Source organism: Corapipo altera, unplaced genomic scaffold, assembly GCF_003945725.1.
Source record: "Corapipo altera isolate COAL_440 unplaced genomic scaffold, ASM394572v1 343, whole genome shotgun sequence".
Classification (NCBI taxonomy): domain Eukaryota; kingdom Metazoa; phylum Chordata; class Aves; order Passeriformes; family Pipridae; genus Corapipo; species Corapipo altera.
The window spans coordinates 5,647,276-5,665,423 of record NW_020884913.1 but is presented as its reverse complement, the minus strand read 5'-3'; the positions used below and the strand labels follow the sequence as shown (position 1 = coordinate 5,665,423).

General features: G+C 47.9%; 2 protein-coding genes across 4 annotated transcripts in view; one reads left to right on the top strand and one right to left on the bottom strand.

Annotated features, from left to right (window-relative positions):
- Positions 1 to 34: 34 nt before the first annotated feature.
- MRPS7 (mitochondrial ribosomal protein S7) lies at positions 35 to 3,897 on the bottom strand. The gene is made up of 5 exons (XM_027654445.1): positions 3,826 to 3,897; positions 2,839 to 3,030; positions 2,467 to 2,530; positions 1,685 to 1,852; positions 35 to 798 (listed from the first exon to the last, which is right to left on the bottom strand). Exons 1-5 carry the CDS (start codon positions 3,879 to 3,881, stop codon positions 577 to 579), a joined length of 702 nt encoding a protein of 233 aa, XP_027510246.1. The 5' UTR covers positions 3,882 to 3,897; the 3' UTR covers positions 35 to 576.
- Positions 3,898 to 3,924: 27 nt separating this feature from the next.
- The window catches only part of GGA3 (golgi associated, gamma adaptin ear containing, ARF binding protein 3), a 27,746-nt gene continuing 13,522 nt past the window's right edge, over positions 3,925 to 18,148 (top strand). For 2 of the 3 annotated variants that reach the window (XM_027654437.1, XM_027654436.1), the window contains exons 1-12: positions 3,925 to 4,023; positions 9,373 to 9,457; positions 10,199 to 10,274; positions 10,755 to 10,853; positions 11,647 to 11,770; positions 12,562 to 12,665; positions 13,190 to 13,270; positions 14,145 to 14,282; positions 15,285 to 15,366; positions 15,835 to 15,951; positions 16,917 to 17,186; positions 17,808 to 17,875. In XM_027654437.1, coding sequence (XP_027510238.1) covers positions 3,984 to 4,023; positions 9,373 to 9,457; positions 10,199 to 10,274; positions 10,755 to 10,853; positions 11,647 to 11,770; positions 12,562 to 12,665; positions 13,190 to 13,270; positions 14,145 to 14,282; positions 15,285 to 15,366; positions 15,835 to 15,951; positions 16,917 to 17,186; positions 17,808 to 17,875 — 1,284 coding nt within the window. In that variant the 5' untranslated portion in view covers positions 3,925 to 3,983. Of the gene's footprint in view, positions 4,024 to 9,372; positions 9,458 to 10,198; positions 10,279 to 10,754; positions 10,854 to 11,646; positions 11,771 to 12,561; positions 12,666 to 13,189; positions 13,271 to 14,144; positions 14,283 to 15,284; positions 15,367 to 15,834; positions 15,952 to 16,916; positions 17,187 to 17,807; positions 17,876 to 18,148 lie in introns of those variants that run through there. The other variant, XM_027654438.1, reaches the window with a different exon arrangement.

Sequence of the window (18,148 nt, the reverse complement as noted above, 5' to 3'; positions counted from 1 at the left end):
GTGCAGTGTGAGATTCAAGCAACACAGACCAAGGTTTGGAATTGAGAAACCTTCCCCATAAAACTGGTTTTATTTTCTTGTTACCATTCCCATCAAATCTGTGCAGAGAGTGTTGCTGATGATCAGAACCAAAAATGAAAAAGGGCCTTTTATTACCTGTTGTTCCATTCCTGCTAAGGCTGGTTGTGGTATGGAAAACATCCAGCTCTGCTCTTAGCTGTGCAGCCAGAAACATTGCTGATTTCAGGAGCAGAGAGACTTCCAAGTCCCCAGGAAACAGGTAAGTGAAAGATGACATTGCTCTGAGAAAAACATCTAAGGTTTGTCTTCACAGGAAAGTGATTATGAAAGAACTGGAGCATCCCTGCCAGGGTCGGTAACTCAGATTCCCCCTTCCCCCATCCAAACAAGCACAAAGGAAATGAACCTCATGGGGATGGTGTGAGCTCTCCCTGGGTTTGATCAGCAGCAGTCTGGAAGGGATGGTCCACCCTTCCCTCCTCTCCCCAGCCTCTCCCAGGCAGGCAGCCCTGGGGCTCTGCTCTCCAGGCCGTGGCACCGTGTCCTTGTGAGTCCCTACTGCCAGCGGAAGTGGGCGTAAGCCCTGTTGGCCTCTGCCATCTTGTGCAGGCTGTGCTTCCTCTTGATGACGGGCCCTTCGTTTTTGAAGGCCAGGAGCAGCTCCTGGGAGAGCTTCTCAGGCATCAGTGTCCGGCGGTGCTTGTTCTCCCTGCACTCGGTGATCAACCACTTCATGGCCAGGAAGCGCTTCCGATTGTCCTTCAGCGGGACGGGCACCTGGGAAAGGTTCAGAGCACAGCAGTTCTCTCCTGCTCCTCTCCAGCAGCCACACAGGACCAGCTGGCACCTGCAGAAGTGCACTGTGCTGCTCTCTGCAGCCAGACCCACTCCTGACAGCTGATCTGTGCCAATTCTCCTCCTCTGTCCACACAACTGGCCACTGCTGCCAAAATGGAAATTTTGACCAGCCATGGGTACTGGCACTGGCCTTTGAGTGGACTTCTGGCCTAAATGGGAGCTGGATCCAGGCTGGTTTGTTCTGGCAGAGATGGGAGAGGTCACCCCATCCCTGCACTGAATACAGAGAAATCACAGAACAGTTTGAGTTAAAAGTGACCTTAAAGGTCCTGTAATTCCAACCTCCATCATCTAGCTCCAAATGCCTCCACATCTTATCTCTCCATCAGGTTCTGAGGGTTACAGAGCCTGTATTCAGAAACTGGTTCTGCTCATGTTTTAAACATCACACTGGATCTAGCTGACCTTTTCTGCCACACTGATCTGCCCCAGGGCTTTGGGACCTCTCCACAAGCAACACGATGCTGAGAGGATGGGACTGGTAGTCCCATGACTGCCAATTCTTTTGCTGCTGGTCTCTGTCTCCTTGGAAAATACTTGCTGTGCACTTCTCCTCACACCTAGTCAGAAAACCAGAGACTGCTGCTGCTTAGTGCTGGACTCTAGGATCTTAGAGGTCTTTTCCAACCTTAGTGATCCTGACAGGGGAATTACCACGCTCATAGGTGGGAGTCCTGATCTTGGGCAGAGTTTCTAAGTGCTGTTTTAATCCAGATTGCAAAGTAGCTCTTTCCAAGGAGAGAAAATCTTTAGCTGAAGGGGTGGAAGCCCGTTCATCTCCCTCCCTAGCTAATTCTCTCCTCACCTGGTAGGTTTTGCCTCCTTTGGTGATGTTGCTGAGCCCGATGATGGGCTGGCAGTTCTTCAGAGCCTGGTGGAAAATGACGTAGGGGTTGCATTCAATTGTCTCCTTCTCATTTTCTGGAGCTTTGTGGTACTTCTCCAGCTGCTTCCTCTTAATGGCCTCTAAAGTCTTGGGACAAAGGCAGGAAAGGAGACATGCAGAGCAGATGGGTTATCCCACTCCATGAGGTTACATCACTTTTATAGGCACCCCATTTTCACCTGAGATGGTTTTCCAGCCCCATAAGCAACAGGCCCAGTGGAGTTTTTTTAGCTCAAGTTTTATTCCACCCTATTCCATCTCTTCAGTCTCTTTATCAGACATTGCAGGGGTCAAAGCTGTGTCATGAAGGTGACACATTCGTGGGACTTCACAGGCAAGTTATGCAGAAGGCAAAGCATGACAGAGAGCTGGAAAGGAAATCTTTTGAGAAAATTATGCTTTTAAGGGTATTCTCTGAGTTTATGCAGTACAGAAGGTCACAGGGATACTGAAGAGTGGAAAGAGAAGGTTCTCCATTAAGCTGTCACCTGGTCTGTGAGCTAATGAGGCTGGGGCTTGTATATCTTATCAGAGAAATCATGGTTTATCATGGTGGGAGTAGTGTGTTTGCAGAGGGAAAGGCATCAGGACCACAGAGATGACATGAGTTCTGGTAATTCCCAGTTCCAGTGGGTTTGATGTCCCAGCCTTCCATTTTGTCTTGTTTTAACATAATAGAGAGAAGAAACATGAGTTCTCACCTGAGTCATGAGGCTTCTGGCCAGCACTTTATTTCCATCCCTCATCATCATATTGGTGAATTTACTGAAAACACAAAGTCAGATGGGATCTGAGTTGAATTCTGATTTTATCACCCACACAAATAAGCTCCCCCCACCCCTTTGTGTTGTTCCCACGGTTAAGTCTGGGTGCTTCTAGATCTGTAATTATCTCTAATCACTGTAGGACAATGGACTGGCTGATGGGAAAAGATTAACCCGGAATAAAGGGACTGTGTTGTAACAGGAGGCAATGTGCAGCCAGGAATGAAGGCTGAGGAGGGCAGCACAGCTCCCAAGAACTGTGGCTCTGTGGGATCCTCTGAGAGAGGAGGAGCTGCTGCTTTCTCTGACCTGATCATGGGGTCGCTGAACACAGAGCTGGACAGAGTGGGAGGAGCAGCTTTGATGGGTCGAACAGCCTTGAGCTCCATTCGTTCCCTTTCCTCCTCAGTCAGCTCCTCCAAAGGTTTCTGGTACAATTCCTTGTTCACTTCTGGCTCCAAGTAACTGGGGTTGTAGCGGCTCCATCTCACCTGCATCAGCCTGGAGGGACAAGAGAAGGGGGGCTGTAACCCCACACATGCAGTGACAGGGATGTGGGCAGATGTGGACAGATGTGAACACGTCTCAGAAGGACACCTTAGATGTGAGAGGCATCTCTGCCTTCCTCTCCATCACTGCAGCAGAGCCCAAGGCACAAACCAACACCGTGAACCCAGGAAGTAACATCATCCTCGTGAAAGGTCTAGAAAACACGTCTTACGAGGAACAGCTGAGGGAGCTGGGGTGGTTTAGTCTCAAGAAAAGAAGGCCTGGGGGAGGGGGGATGGACTTCATTGCTCTCCACAACCACCTGAAAGATCGTGGTGAGGTGGGGGTTGGTCTCCTGCCGTGCCTAAGGTGAGAGGACCAGAGAAAATGGCCTTAAGATAAGACTGGGAAGATTCAGTTTAGATATTACAAAAATTATTCCCTATTCGGGTGGTCAGGCATTGGATCAGGTTGCCCAGGGCGGTGATGGAGTCGCCACCCCCGGAGGTGTTCCGGAAGCGTCTGCATCTGGCGCTGAGTGATGTGGTTTAGTGATTACATGGACAGTTGGACTGAATAATCTCAACGGTCATTTTTAACCTTGACGTTTTTATAATTCCGTCATTCCGTGAGCCCGGCAACCAGCAGGCGGGCGGCCTCTCCGTGCGCTCCCTGTGCGGCGCAGACCCCCCCCACCTCCTGCGTGCTCCCGCTGAGCCGCCCCCTGGCCTCCCCCCGTGCTGCCCGTGTGCCCCGGGTGCCGCCGACCCGCCCGTGCTCCCCGCCGGGTCCCCTCACGCCGCTCACCGGGGCACCCAGGCCCGCAGCCGCCGGCCCAGCCCCGCCACGCTGGGCGCCGCCATCTTCCCTGCGCGCGCCGCCGCGGGGGGCGGGGCCGGCGCAGACCCCGCCCCCTCGCGGGGGTCTCGCGCGGGGTGGGCGGGGCCTCGGGCCGCGCCGGCAACATGGCGGAGGCGGAGGGGGAGAGCCTGGAGTCGTGGCTGAGTGAGTACCGGGGGGCTGAGGGCACCGTCCGGGCACCGTCCGGGCGCTGCCGCCACCGGGGCACCCTGCTGAGAGCCCGCCGGCCCTCACGGCGTTGGGAGACCCCGCCCCGGCCCCTCCGCGCCGGCCCTTCCCATCGCCCCCCCTCAGCGCCCGCCCGCCCGGCGCCGCCGCCCCCTCAGCCGGGCGGGACCCCCGGGAGGTGTCAGCGCGCTGGGGACGGGCTGGCACAGCACCCCGGGGACGGGGGGGGGTTCGGCACCCCGGGGATGGGACCCGGGGCAGGGCCGGGGCCGCCCCGCCCGGCGGTCCCCGCGGTGAGGGTGGGGAGGGGCCGGTAATCGGCTCCTTGGTGGGAAATGTGAGGGACGGACAGGTCTGTAGCTCGCCTCGCTCCGCTGGTGCTGTTTTTTGACCATAAAGACTCGTGGTTGCTCTCTGTCCCTGCTGTCCCTTCCTTTACCTGGGTTTTGGCCAGCCCAGTGTACAGCCTGAGTGCTGTCTGTGAGGCTCAGAGCTGTCTGGTTTCCCAAATAAATTGCTTTCGTGTGTTACACAACCGTGGTTTTCAAGCAGACAGATTCTGGTCTGTGCCTGGCTGCAGTTTCAGGGGAGCTGTGGACACCCATTCTGTACGGGCTGGACTGTATCAAACCCCTTTGTCGACATAAGGTATGTTTTGTCACACAGTCCTAAAGGTTAGAGACAGGGGACAAACCCCTGTGGCCTGTTCATCCCCGGCTCCTGCTGAGTGTCTCTTATCTCTGTGTCTCCCTGTGCTGCCCGTGGCCTTTGGGTTCTGGCTGTGCAGAATGTGGGATCCCAGCCCAGCGCCGCCGGAGCAGGATGTGATTCCTGAATGAATCAGTCATAACAGTAATTGTTTTTCATATATTCCATGCACAGGAGCTCCTGCTGCTGTCCCTGGGTGGCCATCCTGCACATCATAGCTTGTTGCCTAGATTTTCTTCTTTTTTTAATAGTTATTTGTTTGATTGTGGCAGTGAGTGAAGCTCCAAGTAGTTGGGCACTGGGCAAACAGCAGAAGATGGTCACTACCCTAAATACTTCAGAGTGTAAAACCTGTTACCCTTGGAGTTATCCTTCCATAAGCAAGATTAGATAATTCTCCTTCTTCCTTGGTATTTTTACATAAAACTCAAACATGTACATTCTATCATCATCTGTTATACGAGTTACTGACTAAAAGCTGTTTTCAGCTCTTCCTCCTCATTTTAGCTCAATCCCTTCTGTCCCTTCACCGTTTTTGCTCCTCCTCTGAACTCCCACAGTTTGTCAATATCTTTTATTGTAGCCAGTGAGGCACAAGAAGAAACACCCACATCCCTTCCCTGCGATCTCTCTGAGGAGAGCTGACTCACTGAGTTCAGTTTGTATGTGAAAATATCTCTAGTAGGAAGGATATTTTAGGTTGTATAGCCTGGAAAGCTGCCTGGCTGCTTGTTTTGTGGGGATTTTTTTTTTTAATTGAGGAAGTTAAGACGGAGGTGATTAGTACTTGGCCGAAGAGTCAGATATTCAGAACATGGGCTAAAGGGAAGAGTTCCAAAGGCCTTACTCACTGTGAGAAACATGGCAGAGCCTGATTGCAGAAGGGCACACGTTTTTCAAGGCTTGAGTGCTGCTCTCTCATTTAGGAGGATGCTTTTATGCCAGGTCACTGCTGTAGTGATTGTGCTGGTGTGGTTGTGCCTCTCCTCCCATCGCAGGGAGCACGGAGCCTTCCCTGCCAGGGAATTACTGGAGAAATCTGAGGCCAGGCAGGCAGAGCTGGTGCAGCTCAGAGCTTTCACCAGGGCCTCCCTGGGGTTTTTGTCTCATCATCACAAAGCTGTGGCTGTGCTAACCTTGAGGGTGTGCCCTGCTGTGCCCTTCCTGAAGGGAATGGCTCAGCAGCACAGCCAACTTCCCAGCCACAGGAAGATGGGAAATTTCTTGTTGCCAATGATTTTTTTCCTCTGGTGCTGTGCAGCCTCCTGCTGCCCTGTTTCTGGCATCAGGTGGAGTCACAGAGCCATGAAGTAACATCATCCTCGTGTCCTCCCGCTGCAGCAAGAGCTGCGCCTCAGCCAGCCATGATCTGGCATCTGCGTGTCCTGCCTCGTTCCAGGCAGCTGGGATGAGAGAAGGTGATCCTTGCTGTCCCCTCCTGGCTGGCAGGCTCTGCTCCTGCACTGAGCTGAAACTGGAGAAGGTTAGAAAATAATGTCAGTTGTGCAAACACAGCTGGAGCCTTTGACTCCAGCACTGCCTGTTCTGCTGCATCCAGAAGGAAGCTTATTGTATCCTACTCCTGTCAGGCTCAGGCAATGTCCAGCTCTGGAGTGGATACAGATGGATAAAATATAATGACTGTCTTAGTTTATTTTTTCCTTGGTTTGTCACGGGTCAGCATTCTTTTCTGCCCAGGGATGCAAACAGAATCTGACTGTCAGATTCAACATGCCTGGGCTGGGCATTCTCAATTCATATGCTGAGCCTGACCTGGGGAAACCCTTTGTTGGGGTGGCTTTTGTCTCATTTCTGGAGAGAATTGAACCCAGGAAAACATGAGCATTCATTAACAGTCAGCCAGTGGTCTGTGGTTCTCTGCATTCCAGCGTCTCTAGAGAAAACAAGCACCTTTATTTCATATCTAATTATCCATCTGAATGTTGCCTCCTGAGCGTGTTGGGGTCTGGCAGAGCCCCTGAGGGCTGAGTGGCTCTGGTGCTCAGGGCAGGTGTGAGGCAGCTTTTCAGTCCTGAGCACAGTGGGGTCTGAAAGCTGGGACAGACGTGGTGGTGGGACTGGGGTGGTGCCCAGACTTCTGTCCCCAGATTGCTAATCCAGATTCACTTGGTTGCTAATGTGAAATGGGATTTTCAGGATGGGACCTGATGGACAAGTGTCTCTGAAAGCAAATAACTGGTACCAAATGGGCCTCAGTTGGCAGTTTCAGTAGAGAAGCCAAGGACTTGATATTCCAGAGCACCCAGCTCTCCATCCTGGACTGAATCCTTTCACATAAGGGTGGAATCAGATTTCTAAAGCAGTACAGAGAAGCTCTTTGTCCACGTTTTAAGCATTCTGCATAAAAAGAGAGGATTTTAAGTTATGCCTTGGTGCACATGACATAGTTTCCTGTAGGACTGTTCTGAAAAGGTGAAGGGAGGTGATTCTGCTCCACTGGGATGTGTTTGTGTGGCTGTGCTGAGGCTGGGAATCCACATGCCCTGTTGTGTTGTGTCATGCAAGCACATCCATCTCCAGAGCCAGGGCAGGACTTCTGATCAAGCTCATTAACTTTTATGAACCAGGACTTCACGTGGAGGTTTTATGGATGTTGGAAGCAGGGATTTTCTTCCTGTGGAACAGCACTTCCCTTCAGCAGTCACTCCTCCTTCTGAGGCTTCACTGTCCACACATGAGAGCTTTTGGTGCAAAAACTTAGGTCTGAGTCTGGACCTGATCTGATGAGAGTATCAGATAATCCAGTGTCATTGTGAGAAATCTGTGGTGATGTTCAGAACAGCTTTAAAAGCCACACTTGGAAGATAGAAATATCAGTTACATTTTCCTGTTTGTACTTTTTTTGGGGGGTTATGTTTTTCCTAATTTCAGGATGTGCAACCAACAAAGTCTGTTTGGTTGTGTGTCCTTAGGTGTTTGTGCCCTTCCTCTACTTTTTAAATAAACTTCCTTAACTCCAGCCAAGAGCTGAGTGTTTTTCATCTGGGCTTGCTGAGCACCAGAGGTGCTGTGGAGCACCAAACCACCACAGTGTTGTTTCACTTGCATGAAGAGCCTTTAGATTGTTGTAAGTCCGTGGTTTCATGACACTTGCAGGGTGTTCAGCAGTTGGGAATGTGGTAATAAGGTTTAGGTGCCACATGTTTGGAAGAATTGTGTTTTAAACTGAGCCTCCCTCGAATCTTGAGTTCAAAACTAGCCTGGTAGCTCAGCAGGCAAGTGATGTGATCCTGCAGTTAATCCTCCCTGGCTGCTGCCTTCTGCTCATCGAGGATCCCATGGAAGTCAGCAGTGGGCACAGAGATTCACCCCTGTGGAATATTTTACAGATACAACCCCTGGAAAAATTTCCTTGCCTTACAAGCATCATTCAGTGAGGAGGAAATTCGAACAAACCTTGTAGGACAGGCACAGTAGGATTGAGGTTTGGAGTAGATATCTGACAACTGGTTTTAGCTGCCTCTGGAAAGGTGAAAGGGTCTGTTTTAATGATGGTTAAAAAATGACAGTAATGCAGCATGTGTTTGGTTTGTTATTCTTCCCTCTGAGATGAAGGTACAGGGATGTGTGCTGGGTTTTTTCCTGTCCTTCACCTCCTGCTCTATGCTGTCTGACTAAGCAACATTTTATTTCCTAAATCTCTTTCCTTTGTATTGAAATTTTGAGGAAAGCTTCTTAGATGCCAGCTTTTAAATATATAGCTAGAGCCACAGCCCGTTGTTTCTTCCCTTACAAGAAAGAAAAATCATCATGTCCAGTCAGCTCGGCTGGAAAATTAGGTTAAAGCAGGAATCTTTTCTACTGTAAAATCAGTGCTGCATCAGAGTTAAGTAGAATACATGGAGAAGATGCATTCCTAACAGAAAAGATGCTGATAGCCTCACTACTGTGCAATCAGTACAGTCAGCAAGGTACCAGTACCCAAGGGAGGATCCTTCAGGAGCCTGAAATAGCCCCGGCAGAAGAGCATCGATCTCTTGGCCTCAGCATGTAGGATTTGAGTTCCTGATCAGGTACAAGCTGTGGTGTTTATTACTTGCAAGAAGAACTCAATTTATAATAATAAATTTCAGTTCCTAATTCCCAGGAGAAATGCTGAGGCATCTATCAAATCAGCTGGCACTCCAAAAACAAGTGTTAATGCTAAATGAGTTATATTAGACATCTGATGTTCCAGCTCTTGCTTCTGCAAAGCTCCCAGGGAATACAAAAATAATTTCCTGTGTAGAAAATGTGAGGGTTTAACCTTTAAGGAATTTAATGTTACAGCCAAATAGATAGAGACAGCATTTCAGGCAGAGGAAACTGTGAGCTGCAATATTTTGTCCTGTGCTCTCATTTAGAGTATGGGAATAGCCTGTTTCTAAGTACTTGAGATTTGGCACCTGTTTCCTTTGGAAAGCAGTGATTCTTGCTGGATATTTGGATGTCTCAGCTTGGACACACCCTTTCCCTGAACAGAAGTACCATGTGTGAACTTCTTTCTCCTTTTTTGTAGCTGGCAAAGGGTGTCAAATGGTTTTCTCTAGGAAATGTGTGATCTTTTATACTGTTTCTGTTGTTCATTGGTGATATGTTCTCTTTCCCTTGCCAAAGATAAGGCCACCAACCCATCTAACAGGCAAGAAGACTGGGAATACATCATTGGATTCTGTGACCAGATCAACAAAGAACTTGAAGGGTGGGTGTCCCAAACTGCTCTAGACTTCATAAATTAACATTCACAGTTTAAAATGTGTCATTTCATCATCAAACATTCCCATTTTCTTTATATATACTGATATCACAAGGGAGATCTGGCTACAGCAGACACAAGATGCTGTGAAGTGTTTCTGTTCTGTGAAAGGCAGTGTGGCTCAGTCAGACTGAGCACTGAGAAACTGGGAATTCTGAATTTGCCTCTGATTTCAGCTTCTGCAGCTCCAGGGTTCTCCTCTGGCCAAAACTACCCTGTTTTGCAGCCTGTAAAATGGGGTTGTCACTGACAGTGCTGGTGGGGCTTCACATCTTTAAAATCTTCACTGGGCTTAACTGAGGAAACCTCCTGGCTCACAGCATTCCTGAGAGCTAAGGAAGAACTGTTTTATTCTGGAAAAAGGAAAAAAAAATACAAGAGAAATGAAGTGATTTCCTGGGCTGGGAACTGTACTGGGAGTTGTTTGGCCCCTCCCAAGGAGGAGTCTGGAATTGCTGGCTCAGACTACCAGCCCTCACTCCCTTTCATGTGAAGACACCCAGGCTTACAAAGATGCCCTGAGAATTTCTTGTTAGCCTTTGTGGTGGAAAGATAAAAAGCACTTAATGGCATTTCCTTTTAATTGTGTGGAAGACATTTCATTTAAACAGCAGAATTTGTGAAAGTCTGAAAATCCTCCATTGTGTTTGCCTGCTTGGTGTGTAACAGGGCTCTGCTCTGTTCCAGGCCACAGATTGCTGTGAGACTCCTGGCTCATAAAATCCAGTCTCCACAGGAATGGGAGGCAGTCCAAGCCTTGACAGTAGGTAGTCCTTACCCCTCCTCTTAAATCCAGTCATGTATCCTATTACATCATCTTAGGGGAGCTCGGGGAGTGTCCATGGGGTCAGCTGGGGGCTGAGTGCCCTGATTCCCATCCCTGGGAGGGAGTGGACAGTGGGAGGGAGCACAGTTCCATCCCTGAAGTGTCCAACCTGCTCATCAGCCACAGAGCAGCCAGAGGTAACTCTGGGTTAGTTTGAGCTGCTTTTGTTTGTTACCTTCAGCAAGATTTGTGTTCATTGTTGTGAGACCTAATGGTGATAAAACAGACCCAGAGACAGTTGGTGAGGGTGGGACACCAAGCCCTGATGTGTCACCCCTGAAGATGGGACACTGATGCCTGTATGGAGCAGGAATATGTGTCCCACTGACACGGGCCCTTCACCTTCCCTATAAGCAGAACACACACTGTTACTGTAGGGTTTTGGTTTCAGCCCCTGTTTTTGTTCCTTGAATGCAGGTGCTGGAAGCTTGTATGAAGAATTGTGGGAGAAGATTTCACAATGAAGTTGGGAAGTTCCGCTTTTTAAACGAGTTAATAAAAGTTGTGTCTCCAAAGGTTAGTCCCTTACTCTGTGGCTGTGGTTGCTTTTTGTTTGACATCCGTAAGCTACAGGCAACATCCAAAATGTTTGCAGTGTTCTGTCTGGCTCATTGCATTTATTAGCCTGTACTCAAGAGCATTTGTTAGCTGAATTTTTGTTGTCTGGGGTTTTTTATGCTCTGCTTAGTATTTTTCTCATTAAGATGTACTTATTAACCATCAGTATACAGTCTCTGTGCTCTTCTAATCCTTCATGTGACTCAAGGGCTTCTAAAACTCAGGCTGTGTTGTTTTAAAAAACAAAACTCCAGTGATAGTGGAGGAGAACTGTGATGTAGAGATTAAAACAAGAGACTTGGTAACACACCATAGAGTTCTAGTCCTCACTCTGCTGCTGACTTGCTGTGTAAAGGGTGCCTGGCTAAGTCCCTGGGCATTCATGATCAGTTTAACATGGTGAACATCATCCCCAGGGCATGATTGATGCAGCAAAGTATTCCCAGACTCTCTCCCATAAGACAGGGGAGGGGGTGGTTATCTGATTGCTCTAATTTTTAAATAGCAAAATCCTGAAGCCAAGAGAACATCTGCTTTTTCTGTTTGCTGAAGATAATAACAAAGCTTCTCTTCACTGTTATTTCAAATCTCTTAGAGGAGCATTTTTTCCTCTTAATAAGGTGTATCTTAGATTATCTTGGAACTTGGATCATACACCTTTTAATGTATATCACTGAGCTTTTGGCTTTGAGCTTTATTTTTAAAAAGAAACTAGGAACATGGAGAATTTACTTCTTTTTTCCACTCTTAGTACCTGGGAGACCGAGTCTCAGAGAAGGTGAAGTCCAAAGTAATTGAATTGCTGTATAGCTGGACAGTGGCATTGCCAGAAGAATCCAAAATCAAGGATGCCTATTACATGCTGAAGAGACAAGGTAGGAAGTCAGCTGCTCATTCATGCATTTTCTGGTGCTGTGCTTTAAGCAGGAGTGTCACAAAATATACAGCTTCTAATTAAATGGGGTCAAGGCAAGCTCTGAGGGGAGATGGAAAAAGGGAGAAATTCTCTGAAAAGCTTTTCATTATGTTTAAGTGCCTTGGGCTGGGTTGGGTTGGTTTTTTTAACTTAATTAGTTAAATACCTTGCAAATACTTTAGTTTTGGTTCGAAGGGCCTTTTTTAAGTTGTTTGGTTTTGGTGAGTTTTTTGGTGGAACTAGTTATTAAATGATTTGAACAAATCTAATTTAAAGTGAAATAAGAGCCTCCAAGTCGCCTTTTGTGTTGTTCTAACGAGATGGCTTTGCAGCTGTACCTTTGGTTCAGTTGAGGCACATTTCTTGTGCAGGCACAGTGAAAAAAGCTCAGAAGCTTCAACACAGGAAACCATTCTTGTCTGGAAACCATCCTGTATTATTAGGACACACAGACTGCAGGTCATAACTGTCCCTTGTAGCACTGGGGATGGATAAATTAGAGGCTGAATGGGGCAGAAAATGGTTCCTCCCCTTCAGAGGAAGAGTTTTAGCTCGTATTGAGGGGCTGGGGGAACATCAAGGTAAAAATCATCTGCCATGCTCAGGGATTTGTATCTGTATTGTTCACTGGGACAGCAGGGCAGTGTCAGTGGGCAGAGTGTGTGTTGGCACTGGCAGCAGCCTGGGAATACCTGGGAGCACTGCCTGGTGTGACTGTACCAACCCATGGGATTCCCTTTCTGCTTCCAGGGATTGTCATGTTTGATCCTGTGATTCCTGCAGACAGAACCCTGATTCCTTCTCCACCACCTCGTCCCAAAAACCCTGTGTTTGATGATGAGGAGAAATCCAAGGTACAGTGAAGATTTGTATCATAATCCCTAATGAAAAGTGATTAATCAGTGCATATTTAGAATAAGGAAGCAAAGGATAATAATGTGGGTTTTATTTGGGCATGGTGGTGTGTGCTTTTGCAAAATTCACTGCTTTTCCCACCTGCTTAACCCAAAGTTCCCATTAAGGCATTGTCTGTGTTACCATTATGGGGTTATTCTTGGTGCAAGTGCCATCTTGCTGTAGCCCTGCAAGGCAGAGAATGTTTCACACACAGGACCAAAAATGATGCCTGGGAGGAATAACTGTCTAGTACCAGAAGTCTCTGAGATTTCACAGTCCTGTGTAGAAGGAGGAACACAGCAACTCATATAAGATAATAAACCATAAATGATTCCTGCCAAAGTCCTTGTATCTGTGACAGCTGTGTAAGCTTTGTAATAATGGTCTGTATCCCTTTTCCCCTGAATTGGTCACTTAGATTCCTTTCCCTTTGCCAAAGAGTCTTTATTTGTTTCCTCAGTATCCTCTTCTTGTCTTACAGCTTCTAGCCAAACTGCTGAAAAGCAAAAACCCAGATGATTTACAAGAGGCCAACAAGCTTATAAAATCCATGGTAAAAGAGGTAAGAAATTCCTGTAGGATTGGTCCAGGTCAGCAATCTGCCTTCCAGGTATTAAGCAATTTGACTTCAAAATGGTGGAGTGCTTGAGATTTGTGCTCTAACACCTGGGGGATGTTTCTGTCATAGAAATGTCCACAATTGGTATCTCTCATGGAGGACATGGCAAGAATTGAATGTCCCTTGTTGTAATTAAGTACATTCTAATCACTCAAAGTGATATTTCATGTCAGGGTTTGGGGGAGAGCATCGAGGTACCACCCCTGGGTGCTGAGGGCTGAGTCATTGCACTGGGTCTTCTCACAAACAGGCTTCGTGGAGACACCTTCCTGTTTGTAGAGCTGTGATGCATCCACCCAGGGCAGTCATTCCAAACTCTGGAGTCCAGGAAATGACTCACTGGGATTCTGGCAAAAAAAAGGGTATAGTTTCTAGACTGGAGAGGATGTATAGGTTATCAAAATGTTTCCATTCAAGCTTCTCGTGTCCCCAGGGCAGACTCTCCTTCATCTTTAATTGGAATCCTAAATCAGAGATGGGTGGACATTTTTCTCCAGAGAGTGCTGCTTGTTCCTAGTAAATGTATTACTTGAAACACATCTATTTTGTTAAATAGCATCAAGTAACAAAAAAAAACCCAAAAACCAAAACAAATGAACAAAAAAAAAATCTGAAAAGGAACTACCCGAAAGAACTTCTGGGAACTTTTCTATTTTTCAGTGGAATAATTATACATTCAAGTCTTTTTAATGAGACTTTTTGGAAATACAGGGTAAATGGACATTAGTTGACATGTTCACAGATAATACCTGTGGTTGTGATACCTGGACCTTTGCAGGGAAGCTCACCTTTTCTGTCTGTGCTTTACACCCTGAAGGACGAGGCTCGGATTCAGAAGGTGACGAAGCGCATGCACACTCTGGAGGAGGTGAACAACAATGTCAAGCTGCTGAATGAGATGTTAGTTCATTACAGCAAAGAGGATTCATCAGAGGCCGACAGGGAGCTCATGAAGGTGGGTCTGAGCTGCTCCTTCTTCCCAGAAATCCTGGAGTCAGTCCTTTCTTCTTGCAGACTTGAGTTTTGCAGAGTTTTACAAACAGTGCAGTAAAATGGAGAGCAATGGTGAGAAACAAAAGTGGTTGCTGGAAACAGCAGGCAAGAAAACACCCCTGTTTTTATCACCTTTTACCAAGGGACCCAGTGGGGAGTAGCTCAGTTTTGCACATGCTTGAAGTGAGGTGCAGCTGTTCTCCAAAGGTGCAGCGTGGCAGAATCAGGAAGCTGCAGTTTGTAATCTTTGATCCTATTAGGACACACAGATTGCAGGTCATAGCCGTCCTGTACAGCACTGGAAATGGAGAAACGAAAGACTGAATAGAGCAGAAAATGGTTCCTCCCCTTCAGAGGAAGAGTTTTAGCTCATTTTGTAGGGTTGGGAGAACATCAGGAAGGTAAAAATCAGAACAGCCACTGGGTAGGCCCAGAGCCTTGAAGGGTTGCCAATTATCTAATTTTAAAAGTTAAAAACTATTCATTTTTAACAACAAGCTCCTGAAACAATGGTAAGAAGCTTAAGAAACTGGTTTGTTGCTGTGAAAAATTTCGTTCTTGCCACCTTTCTGCTGTGTGGTTGCAGACTCTGAGTAGTAGTTGCAGCACAACTGAAGCCTAATTGTTGAAGCACAATTCTACTCTTCCTTGGGCTTTTAGGAACTCCTGTAATAAAAGGAATGAACATCTCTTTGGGACTAGAGCTGTCCTTAAGTGCTGGTGTGAGGGAGGACTGAGAGATGGCGTGTTGGAAATGCAGGTTGTGTTTAGACCCCCGGGCTCAGCTCTGAACGGGGCAGGGAGCGGGGTCCTGGTTGTCCTGCCACACTGGCACAGTCAGCACAGCAAGACTGGGCTCTGTTCTGGGCTCCCCAGTGCATGGCTGGGAGTCCTTCTGTGCTGACTGGTGCTGCTGGCAGTGGCTCCTGGCTGATGAAACCCTTTGTCCTAATCTGTCCTCCAGGAGCTCTACGAAAGGTGTGAAACCAAAAGGCGGACGCTGTTCAAGCTGGCCAGTGAGACAGAGGACAATGACAGCAGTTTGGGTAAACTGAGCTACACTTATCCTTTTTTAATTGCTTTTGTGACCTGTGTCTGTGCAAGGGACCAGCTGTAAAGACACCTCAACACTGTGGGTGGCTGTTGCTTTGAGCAAGCAGATAAAGGACAATCCTTGCCTCTTTATCATATCAGTTCAGGCAAGGACTGGGCAGTAGAGTTGGTGTTTCAGGAGGCTGGGGACAGGGATGGGAGACAACTGCTTTGGGAGGGAAGGGGATTTGCTGTGGAGAACAGCCTTGAACACATTTTTTTCCTTGTTACTGCAATTTGCTGGGAGCTAGAAAGGTCAGGGTATTGCTTAGAGAAGTGTGGCACAGACAGGATAATGGAGCTCATAGCCAAATATTTATGTTTTTTCTTGGATTATTTAGTTGATAACTGAGCACTCTCAGCATTAGTGGAAACAAAGTGATTAAAGCCTTGGAGGTCATTTTTGTCTCTCTTGCATTTAGGGGATATTCTGCAGGCCAGTGACAATTTATCCCGTGTGATAAATTCCTATAAAAAAATAATAGAGGGGCAAGTGATCAATGGTGAAGTGGATCTGCCTGGGATGTCTGTAGTGGAAGGTGAGTTCTTGGGAAGCCATCTGTGTGACTTTTGAATCCTGCAATTCTAAATCTTTTGAACAGTGTTTCCTGTTAATTGTGGTGAAGGGGGTTTTGATGGTTCTTTGTGGCCAACAGTTTGTGAATCAGAAGGGACAAGAAGGTTTCTAGGCTGTGGTTAAACAATTCTGGACTTGAGCAACAGTGCTGCAGCTTTGCATTTTCCATTCTCAGTCCATATAATTGAAACCTATGATGACATCAGTAGCAAATCTGCAGCTGAGCAGTTTGTGTGACTGGAAGTTCTCACACATTTTCCTCCCCACATTTGTCCTGTTTCTTAACGGTGACATGTAAGAAGACAATTTTATCGAAAACACAAGAGTTGGAGAATGGGAGCTGGGTCAGGGGTCCTGTTCCTGGCCAGCAATTCCATTTGTGAATTTGGGCCAGTTGCCCACTTTACACTTCAGCTTCCCCATTGAAAGCTCTGGACGTGTGTGTGACAGAATTACCATTTGGGAGTAACTGTAACATTCCTGCCTGGAGAGCAGGAATGTGTGATGCTGCCTGGCAGCATCTTACTGGGACAAGACTGTCCTAAGTATGAAATGAAAACAGTATGAATTTTCCTCAGCTCTCCAGCCCTCTGGTAGCCTTTGTTTATTGTAGAGCTGTAGGATCTCCCAAAGCCTCATCTGAGCTCAAAAGATTTTGAAAGGACGATGAGTTGTGCTACAAGAAGCACTGGGGAAGGAGCAGTGGTTGCAAGAGGTTTTCATGTAGGAATTCTTGAGGTATCTGGGTTGATTTACATGGTCTGAGGACAGCAAATACCTGTTCTCTGTTACAAAGAGCCATAAGCCATGATCAGATGAGGATCTGTGATATCTAAACCATCTCTCTGCTAATTTCTTCTGTGCACGGGGTTTGCTCTGAGCCTTTTGCCTTCTTTCCTAGTAGTGCTCTTCTCCTGTCCGCTGCAGGGAGTAACTCCACAAATAATCTCAACACCCTCATCGACCTTGCTGGACTGGACGTCACCAGCACCCCACCACCTCCAATGCCACCCACCACCCTGACTCCAGCCCCCAGCACAGCCCCAGCCCCAGCTGAAATCCCCATCCTCCCACCTCCTCCCCAGACGTTCGCGCCGCTGCGGAGCAGCTCCTCCAGCCAAGTGGAAGCGGCGCCCGCTCAGCAGGGCAGCACAGCCAACTCCCTGTCCTTGCTGGATGAGGAGCTCCTGTGCTTGGGTAAGACACTGAGAGGCCTGGAAAAGGGCTGCTCAAACATCCTGACAAAGGCTGCTTCTGTGCAGGCTGGCTGTGCTGTGCCAGGTTTGAAAGGAGTGTGAGATGCCTCTGGAGTCGAGGGAACGCTTCCTTGCATCATCCTGAATATTAGACTTGGTCAGTGAGTCGGTATCAAAAGCTCTTCCCAGAGCTGGCTGCAAGGAAATAACTGTTGAGTGCAATTGCAGTCTGGTCTCTGGAGGTGCTCGGACATGCTGGATGTGCAGGCTGCAGTTTGTGACAGATTCAGCCCTGATTTTGGGGCTGTGCTAAAGAGAAGGTGCCTCAGAGGGGCTGTGCATAGGATGCCTGCCTGTGGAGCCCAGATGTGAACAGCAGGAGACAGTGCAAGTCAGGAAGGGTTAGAAGGGCTGAAGGATAGTAATGCTGAAGCATCAGAAGGGCTGTGTGCAGGAGGTGACTGTTGGCTGCTGGTGCTGTCGGTCTCTGTTTCTCATCATAGACTTGCAGCCCATCTCAGCGTTTCATCAGAGCTGAATCAAGTAGTTTGATGGTACTGAAACAGCAGCCAAGGGAACTCATTTTCTCCTCCAGTCACCTCCTTGTTATTTTCCCTTCCAGGCCTGAATGACCCAGCCCCTGCAGCAGGGAAGGACACCTCTGAAAACAACCAGTGGAGCATGTTTGAGGTACAAAGGAGGGTCTCAGGGGAAGAGAGGGGTGGCCATTGTGGGAGGTCCCAGGACACACTGTCACCTTGGAGAAGCATGTGATCATACATACAGGCTGAGGGGCAGTCTGGCTTAGCCCTAAAATCTGGGATAGCTGTGTTTAAACAGAGTAGATGCCCCCAAACCTGGCTTTCTCAGTTTTCCAACCATCCCCATGATGTTGGCCCTTCCTTTGCTTAAATTACAGATCAGATGTAGCCCTGACATAGGCCACAGACTTTGCTGTTTACC